General features: G+C 35.4%; 1 protein-coding gene across 1 annotated transcript; it reads left to right on the top strand.

Annotated features, from left to right (window-relative positions):
• Positions 1-1,729: 1,729 nt before the first annotated feature.
• Positions 1,730-9,032, top strand: LOC142848807 (prolactin-2A1-like). The gene is made up of 5 exons (XM_075970979.1): positions 1,730-1,812; positions 4,887-5,062; positions 6,412-6,519; positions 7,593-7,772; positions 8,697-9,032. The coding sequence occupies exons 1-5, from the start codon at positions 1,782-1,784 to the stop codon at positions 8,886-8,888; spliced, it is 687 nt and encodes a 228-aa protein (XP_075827094.1). The 5' UTR covers positions 1,730-1,781; the 3' UTR covers positions 8,889-9,032.
• The last annotated feature ends 856 nt before the right edge of the window (positions 9,033-9,888 follow it).

Genomic DNA, 9,888 nt, shown 5'->3' with positions numbered 1-9,888 from the left:
ATACAGCCTCTTCCTTATAGAAATACCCAGAGATTTGTCTCTTAGTGGATTCTAGACCTGATCAAGCTGCCAATCTCTACTAACAATCACCGTTCTAACCCCTGTCAACATGACACATAACTTTAACATTTCATGCAATAGTTTTCTGTCCCTTTTCGCACGGCTAATACCTCGTCATAGCACATGACTCATTGGGCCCATTCATGAATTCCCATAGTGAATCAGCATTTCAACATGGCTTAGTCATCCATTATCTCTATCTCTACTCAAGGCAATTTCTTGATTGTAAGATACTCATTGTTGGATTTAGTACAATATCAAAAATGAAACATTCCCTTGCAGAAAGAAGGAATATGGCACGTTATCTACAGCCATATAAAGCACTCCCTGGGGTATATCATATTGTCCCCATTTCACTCTTTGGAGGAGTCAAGACAAATCAGATCTTTCATTATATTTTATAATGTAATAACTTTTTATTTTTAATGATACTTGTATATGCTGAAATCATTTCAACTTGCACTTGTTTGTGACAGAGAATACCAGACCTTTGATGACTCTGTAACCATCAGCAAGGGTCTGACTGCATAAATACACCATCTAGTACTGCAAAGATTTCAAAGGCCATCTACGAGCAAAGCCCACACTTAATTCGGGACCTGCTATGGTTAGACTATAAGTAAAACCACAGGTTACTGATATATCCCAAGGTCCAGTTACTAGCTACTTGTAAACTATACAACAATGACGCCCTGTTGACTATGTATGTAATACATTGTCAGAGGATTATAGGTAAACAGTACTAAATATAAGAGACTATAGAATGTGATGTCACAAGTCCTGATGCTTAAGTGCATAAATCAAGCTAAAATACAGACAGAAGATCTAATTTGACTTCATAGGACTAGATATGAGTATGATGGTTACTGCCAGGAAATGTCACTAAGGAAACTATTCAAACAAAGTTAATGAAATTTCCAAGCCAAGAAAGATGTACAGATTCATCTCATAGTGGTACACCCATTATAAACACAGACAACTGTGTTTGGATTTAAGTCAAGTTCAATGGATATAACCCATGTTTGTTTACTGTATATTTGGCTAAAACTCTGTGAATGGGGATATGGTAGGCTCCAACTAGAATGTGTTTGGTTTTTTTTTCCTATAATGAATGTGATTTCCTACCAAAAACCCCTCTAAACATTTTTATCTGGCCCTATACTATGATCTTATGCACCTATTACCTTAAGGCAAATTGATATACAGTGTTCCATAGATATTGAAAAAGATTCACAAGGTTAAATTGCTCAAAATTTTTAACTCTTTCTTGACCCTCTTTCCAATGCTCCAAAAACAACGAAATCAATATTTTGACACATCCAAGAGTCAATGAAAATTTCAGAAGTAGTAACTAAAATATCTAAGAACATGAAGAAAATAATGAATTCTTTGGGTACAGTAAGAAACACCCATGTCTTCGTGTAGCAGAGTTTACTGTTGTGGCTTACAATGTAATTTGGACTCTAATCACATGCTTTGAATAAAGTAAACTAAGAGTTAAAAGTAGGTTAATCATCGTGGCAATTAGGCTGTAAACAACACCTGAGGGCTGTCAAGGTCTCCTCAACTTGGTTTGCATATTACTTCCTCCTGCCCCCTGGCAATATATGGCCTTGGGGATGGTGTAAAACACTATATAAGAGGAAAAATTAACTTAAGGTTTGTTCCTTGTGGGGAGGATTTCTTGAGTCAGTTCCTGTGCTACTGTGAACTCCTCAGAGATGCAGCTGTCGTTAACTCATCCGTGCCTCTGTAAGTAACGCGTCACTAAACTAATGTTCTTTCAAATGACAACCTTGTATATTACTTTGTTTTACAAAACTGGACTGAGAAGTAGTTCTTTCTTTCTTTCTTTCTTTCTTTCTTTCTTTCTTTCTTTCTTTCTTTCTTTCTTTCTTTCTGGTGTTATTGTTCTTATATGGTGTATGGTGTTATGGTTCCCAAATTTTAATGAGATTCTTTAGAGGTATAGCTGTCTTAATTCAACTATGCTCTTGTCAGTCACTCTTCTCGGGAATTCCTTTAGTTGATCTTAAACATTGCCTTTTTTAGTGTTGATTTTTATTGAATTCTAAATTTTTCTCTGCTCCCCTCCCTGCCTCGCCCCTTCCCCCTTCAAATGAAACTGGTTAGAACTGGTTTGCTTTGTTGTTGCTGGGCTTGGTCCTTTTGTTTTGGGGTATGTGTGTGTGTCTGTGTGTTTATGAGTGTATGGGCGTGTGTGTTATTGTTTTTGTCTTCTTGTATGTTCAGTGAATGGAAATGTGTTCATATCTTACACAGGAAAGTAAGAAGGGCCTAAGAAAACTTTTCCAACTATTTCTCTAGGAAACAACTACACAATGAACAATTGTATCATTGATTCTGAAGGGTGTTTAGTTGGGAGGGTCTCACTCCAGCCCCTTGGCAACCATCTTAAAATGTTGGGTGGAAAACTCTATTCCAAGCCCCTCTCCTGAGAGTGGCCACAGTCCAGACTCCACCTCCAAGAAAGCCTGCCAACTGGTGACCCCTACCCAGGGACGATCAAGACCACCCCCAGAGGTTATTTAAACTGCTCTTTAGAGATAGAACACCTGGTCTCCCCTTTTCCCTCTCTGGTGGTCTTTCGATTCTCTATTCCCCTTTCTGTGTTTTCCTGGAAAGCCACCTGGGAGTGTTGCCATCCATTAAAATTAGGCATCTTATAATTCAGTCTGATCTAGTTTGATTTGGATTATTGAGTTGGCAGCGAGGTTAGTCGATAAGAGGGCAATACTTAACAAAGGGATATCTTCTTACCTGGAGACATTCAACAATGGCTATAGACATTTTACATTGTCTTGGTTGACCTCAGGAAAAATGAGGAATAGCACCTGTGTCTGGTGGTAGAGACCAGCCATGAGTCTGTTTAGCAAAGAGTGTTGAAGAGAGTTCTAGAACATGGACTGATCCTCCCTATAAAGACAAACTTGCAAACATTTTCAGTCTGAATAAGAGAAAAAGAGTAGGTAAAATCTGTTACAACTACAGTGGGAAAAATATAACATTCTGTCTTCTGGGTCTTGCTTGACTTGAATGAACTGAATCATATTTTCAGTTTTGTTGACATAGCAGATAAAACTAGCAGATGTAGCTCTAAACAGCTTTGAATTTCAGTCAAGAAAAGTACCCTTTACTACAAAAGACACTTTGCTAATATTTACCTTTATCTTCTTGATTATATTTCCAAGTTAAATGAACTGTTAACATCCAAAAATTTCACAAAAGCAAACTTTTAAATTTTATGAAGTTGTAGGCAAAATAATTAGTTCTTTTGACTCCTCTTAGATTATGAAAAATCTTTCAGATGATAAACTTATACAAATGTGTTACTATTTATTTTACACATAAATATCTCTCATGCATAAAATAAATTTGGAAAACTTTTATGATTTTTGAACAGTTCTGTTCCATAGTAGAAACTATCCAATTATTTTTATTTTATTTTAAAAGGTTTTTGTATAACACAGAGTATTTTGATAGTTTTAGTTATTTTGAGTATTCAGTTTATGTGTTTTTGATGTATAAATATTATTAAGTTTTTATATTTCCAACTGCATTTCTCAAAGCCTTAGTGTCAGGAGTTTTTCAGACTGGTATCACTGAAGGTGCATAAATATTCCATTTTTAGACATCGATATTGATTCATAGAATTAACATTATAACTTAATATGTTATGGCCCTTTATTGACCTTTCATGAAAAAATGAATTGATTATGACACCAATTCTGCTTATCACAAAACATTTTATAATTGTGATACACAAAGAACATAAAGAAGATAAAAGCAACTTCTTAATACGTGCATTATCAAACCATAAGGACAATATGTAGTTGTGTAGAATGCTGACAACCTGCTGATGTGCAGGAGCTCCATTGTTAGTATGTTGCTTCCTCCAAGCTACCGAGAGTAGGGACAATGAAAAGTAGAATTTCTACAAGCAATCTATTTTATCATGGTTGGTATAAAACATAATTCAGAAGAAAGGTAAGAATATTTTGATAAGAGAAGAAACTCATGCCATTATAACACTGAACTAGAAGTTCCACAATGTGGCTTCATTATAATAATGCCATTCTCTTTTATCATAAGTATTTGTAAATAAACAATGATGAGTTTATTCTTATTTGTCATGAAAATAAACACAGAACCAGAACTGTTCTTCTTACACTGATGTCCAAAATCCTAATATTGGATACTGAGCTAAAATTAAAAATTTGGAGCCTAGAATGATAACTCAGTGAATCAGAAAAATTACTTTTCTTGAATAAGACCTGGGCTTGGTTCCTACTACCAACATGGCTGTTCAGAATTGTGTATATCTTTAATCCCTGGAAATCTAATCCCTCTTCTGGCCGCTATAGTTGCCAGCCCTACATGTCATACACATACAGATAAAATAAAAACGGCCATGAATAAAATAAAATTAACAATTAAAAGAATTACAAACCCTTGAGTGATATTACTGAAAATCACCAGAGAACCAGGAGACCTTGACCTCTCTGAAGAGAATGACGTGAACACGCACTGGCACACTTACATTGAACTCCAAAAGTTTGAAGACAGCAGAAGCAATGCAAGGAGTAATAAAGAACTACCAAGAGACACTCCTATTACAAAATATGAATTTGAACAAGTACAACCCATTAATTGAATGTCAACATTGGAAAATGTTTGTTATTCTTACAAAATTTAACATAACCATATGTACAAAGGAGGCCACTCTTAGCAAAGGCTTAGTTTGATAATGCCACTCTTGACAAACTCAGATGATCAGATGATTAGTCACTGTGCTCCTTTTCCAGGTGCACTGCTTCTACTACTGATGTCCCACCTACTTTTGTGGGAAGAAGTGGCCTCAATTCCCATGTGTTTCATGAGAAATGGGCGTTGCCTTGCTCCTTTGGAAGTAATGATTGATCGAGCAGTGAGCTTGTCTGAGAAAATAAACAAACAAGCATTTGAAATGTTCACTGAATTCGTAAGTACGACCCCTGACTTCCAGCTTCTTACCCAACGGCTCCTAAATTGAAATGGTTAATTTATAGTATAGTCTAATGCATAAAGCATCGTAGTTCAAACTTCAAACAGTATAGCTTCAGAGGTAGGAAAAAATAGAGGCTACTAGGTTGTGGAACCAGAAAATAGGGCAGTCTCATGGATTGTCAAATATTTACTAAGATATAATCTTACTTTTCTCTAGTTTTAAACTTCTATTTTGGTTCGTTATTGTGACATAAATACACACAAGCCACGCTGAGGAAAGATTTGATTCTTTCTTATTGTATCTGGTGGCCTTGTGTTGGTTTGCATTACTCACCTTTGGATTCTGTATTATCTAATAAAGAAGAATGCATTGCAGTGACCTGCTAATGTTAAAAGAGGTTAAGGACACTGAGGCCAAGTCATTCAAAACAAGAAAATTAACATTTAATCTTCATATTAACAAATAGTATTAACAATTTCAAGCTATTCAAGATAAATGATTTAGTAGCAAGGGAATCTGATTCAGAGAAATAGGCCAGACATTCATGATGAAGGCATCTTTAAGTTTTTATGGTAGATGTTCTATTCTAGCCAATGAAGTGATGATGGTGTCTTCTGGGCATTGATGGCCTTGCAAGAAGTTGCCTCAATGCTTGCAAAGCCCATATATTTCAAACCTTTATCTCACATATTATTGTTTCTGCCATTTACATTTCCGGATAGGTCACCGAGGACATTCAGAATCATCCTAAAAATCCATTCAAACTACCAAGTATGTCATTAGTAGTAGTTTTGAATAATAGATATTTTACACAATAAAGATTTAGAAGTATATAACAAATAATTAAATATTGATTAGCATACCAAAATCAATTAATTTTTTATTTTAATTGGTTCATAGCATAATATTTCCTAGTGTATTCTGCATAGGGCTTAAGATATATTTTGTCATGATCAATACAAAGCTTTTTATTATTCCTAATGAACTGAATGAGGGATACTTGTGCAGATGCCAAGATGTTTGCAAGAAAAGTTGTTTACCATGACATTTACTACAAATGATAGTTTAAAAATTGGTACTTGGTAGCCTTGCTGGATTTTGCTGAAGAGGAATATTTTGTTGAGAATAGTACATAGCAGAAACTTTGGGAAAGTTGAAAGTTTTATGAATAGATATTAAGACTATAGATTGAATGTAAAATGTAGTTAAATGGCTCATTTCCTTACTATATTAATATTTTATTTTAATAATGAAACATCTATCAAGTACATTAGTGTGTTGATCATTGATTCATTTACAAAATTTTTTGGTCACCAAGTAATCACATATTTTATCATTTCCAGGATAATCAGTATGCCCAGAGCCACCAGCTCATTAACAAGAACCTGAAAAAATGCCACACATCTTCGCTCGATCTTCCAAAACCCAGGAGTAAGGCCCTAAATACACATGTGAGTCCCTACCTTTTCTTTCACCAATCCATACACTGGCTTTGCCATCCTATAAGCTATTATAGTCAATATATTAAGAATGAGAATCATATCTGCAAGAAATGGGCAGGTAATGAAAACCAAAAATAAATTTTATTATGTAGATTTAAATTGTAAGGAAAATCAGCCAAGTAAAATTTAACAGGTCTATAAACCATTTATGGAGGGGACCTTTTTCAATGCCAAATCTTCAAGATCTACATATTCCTAGAAAAATTTTTAATTATTGACATTCATTGTTAAGTGCAGTAATGTGAACTTATACATTGCCAGTATGAGTGTATTGATATTTTGGTAATGGACCCTGTGTTGCCTGCTCTACGTTACTAACTCATTCACCATTTCTTTTCGGCACCTACTGGTTTTATTTATGTTTCTGGTCCTAAGTGTTGATTCCTAACAGATTGTTCTGCCTTTACTGTGTCTTACCTGAAAGTCAACTAAAGAAAGGTATACAGAGAGCATAAGAAGCTGCTTCACCATGTATAGCCATCCCCACTGCGTGCTGCCAAGGCTCCATATCATGCATGTCTCCTTTAATTCTTAATCTTTACCCTCTCTCACTTCTGATTTCCTGCCATAAATGATCTCAACGAAATTTAAATTGCACGTTATTTTATACCCTTACACAATTGTATAGCCTTACACTTAGAATGCATGTTCCATGTATTCCTAAATAACTAAAACAGTCTGTGTCTCTAAAACGCTTACTAAAATAATGATGAAGGAAGGAAGGAAAATGGGGAAGTGGAGATGAGAGGAGAATGCATTTAATAAAAGGTTTTTTTCTATTTTCTTTGCTAACAACTTTAAAATGCTCTACTGGCATTTCTGAATTATATTCACTCAAGTTTTAAACCACAAGGTCAATGGAAATATTTCGTGCCTTTATATAACTTACAAAAGAGTATTTTAAATATGCACTCAGGTAACAAAGAAAGCTTGTTTCACCCTCTTGAGCAAGAAAAGCCTGTCTGTGTCTAATGCTGTTGGTTTTCATATTTTAATGTGATTGTTCAAATATGGTTACTTAGCCAGTCATCCTACTGAAATTGGTGGAAAACTTACTGGATGCCTGGAGAGTCCCTCTGTACCATCTAGCGAAAGAAATGCCTACTCTGAAAGGTGTCCCTGCTACTATCCTCTCCAAAGCCAGAGAGATTGAGGCAAAAAACGCTGGACTCCTGGAGGGGGTTAGGAGCATTCTCAGCCAGGTGAGTGGTCCTTTTACACTTCTTTACATTTCTTCTAAATAAAAGAGGTGACCAGGGCAAGGAGAATCCAGTTTTGAAAAATGTCTCTTTACAAAAGAAAATGTTAGGGATTGGAATTATAGAAACGCTATTTACGAGGAGGCTAGTAATTCCAACTATGTGAGGGGTGTTTTACTAAGAACTCCATATCCTAAGGATCTCTAAAGAAAACATCTGTTCACCATTTACATTGGAACAGGACCCTTTGTAGTAAGAAAATTAGTCGCTCCGGCACGAGCAGATTTCTTATCAAGGTTGCCCCCTGATGCAATGGTCACTGAATCGCAGGTATGGGTATACACATTATATGAAATATTGATTTGGTTGAAAATAAGAAAGGATTAGCTAGGTGGTGGTGAGGCACACCTGTAATCCCAGCACTAGGGAGGCAGAGACAGGTGGATCTCTGTGAGTTTAAGGCTGGCCTGGTCCACAGAGTTTCAGGACAGTCTCCAAAGCTACAGAGAAACCCTATTTTGAAAAACATAAACCAAAAAAAAAAAAAAGAAAAGAAAAGAAAAGAACATAGGACAATGTTCCAATATAAGAACCGATTAAGAGAAGAAAAAACAAGTCAGGAAGTATGTTGAGGACATGTGACATTACTTAAGAGATTGAATGAATATTGTATCTTCCTTTGTACTTTTCTCAAATCCATATCCAAAATATAGTAACTTCCTATCAGCCCATTTAACTTCTGCAAGATTTTATCATACAGAGGACGCACACATCAGTTTTTATATGTTAGATACCTTTGTTCATTTCTCATGAAAATCCATAGGTTTGGCTGAGTTTAGCAATCCATACTCTCCTCAAGTATTCAAATGTTACGCACCCTAAAATACTAAAATATAATTTATCGCTGACTCTCCTTTTGATAATTAGGTTCAAAGTAAAAATGAAGGGAATGAGAAATACCCTACCTGGTCTGGACTGGTATCCTTGATGTCAGACAATGAAGAGGATCGCCATTTTGCATTTTATAACTTGATCCGCTGCGCAGGCAAAAATGCTCAAAAGGTTGAAATGTCTCTCAAGATTGTGAAGTGCAGAATATTAAAGCAAAAAGACTGTTAAGACCTTTCCATCACATCTGTTTCCAAGATGATGCTGGATGATACATTGCTGTGAAACTTTCTTTAAGTTTTTCTCTCTTGAATGTGTGCTGGGTATGATGGCTATCTTCTTTTAAAATAAACACCGACTCCTCTCATGCAACCATCTGAGAAGCCAATTGGTCACATCTGTTCTACTTCATTTAATTTAAAAAAGATCTATTCATATCATTAACATGGTCCCACCAAATATTTGACAAATAACAGAAGTTAGGCATGCAAATAAAATATTTCACAATTAACTTAAGCATTAGGAAATATCGATGTGTACTTAGTTATTAAAATCTAGGGGAGACATTTTTTACAAAGTTTTATTCAGCCCAATTCCGAAACTTGGAATTCTTTGGTTCCTTAAGGAAAGAATCCAAACATTGCCACATTTAAAGTTCAGACAGCACAATTGTCTGAGCATTGTGAGCTATTTTGAAAAAACCTAAAGTATCTTAGGATAAAAGTATAAAATGGTTCCTGATTTCTCTCCAACTGTCTTCAAAGAGCCCCTCTGAATTCTGGTTGTCTTAGCATCATCTCAACTAGGCATGCTCTGTTCATACTGTCTCCCTAAAGGCTTCTCTGGATGATACCCAATTTACCATCGTTTTCATACTAGTTAGCTTTTTTCCTTTCATCCTCTACTGATTAAAGTTACACGAAAAGGAATGAAACTATGCATTCCTGGTTTTTTTTCCTTTCCTTTTTCTGTATTTTCATTCCTACACTTTTTTGATAACTACATAAAGGATTAGAAGACTGAACAATTCTGACCTCCGAATTATGGCATGACTAAATGTATTGCTGACTATAGCTATTGTCTCCCACTGAAAAATAATCCTCCCATACATGACCATGAACACAGGAAATAAATATAAACAATTGTGTGGTTTATAAACAAAGTGGAATTTTCTAAGACTGATAGCTAGAAAGTAGAGATAACATTGGCAAGAAAATGGATGCAAGAGGAA

Source organism: Microtus pennsylvanicus, chromosome 4, assembly GCF_037038515.1.
Source record: "Microtus pennsylvanicus isolate mMicPen1 chromosome 4, mMicPen1.hap1, whole genome shotgun sequence".
Classification (NCBI taxonomy): Eukaryota; Metazoa; Chordata; class Mammalia; order Rodentia; family Cricetidae; genus Microtus; species Microtus pennsylvanicus.
Note: the sequence above shows the minus strand (reverse complement) of the source record. Positions and strands in the feature narration are given on the sequence as shown.

Excerpts from the sequence above, each read along its gene's own strand:
- LOC142848807 (XM_075970979.1), top strand. The coding sequence starts at position 1,782 with ATGCAGCTGTCGTTAACTCATCCGTGCCTCT. Across the intron at positions 1,813-4,886 it reads GTTAACTCATCCGTGCCTCT|GTGCACTGCTTCTACTACTG; the intron begins GTAAGTAACGCG and ends CTCCTTTTCCAG. Across the intron at positions 7,773-8,696 it reads TTAGGAGCATTCTCAGCCAG|GTTCAAAGTAAAAATGAAGG; the intron begins GTGAGTGGTCCT and ends TTTGATAATTAG.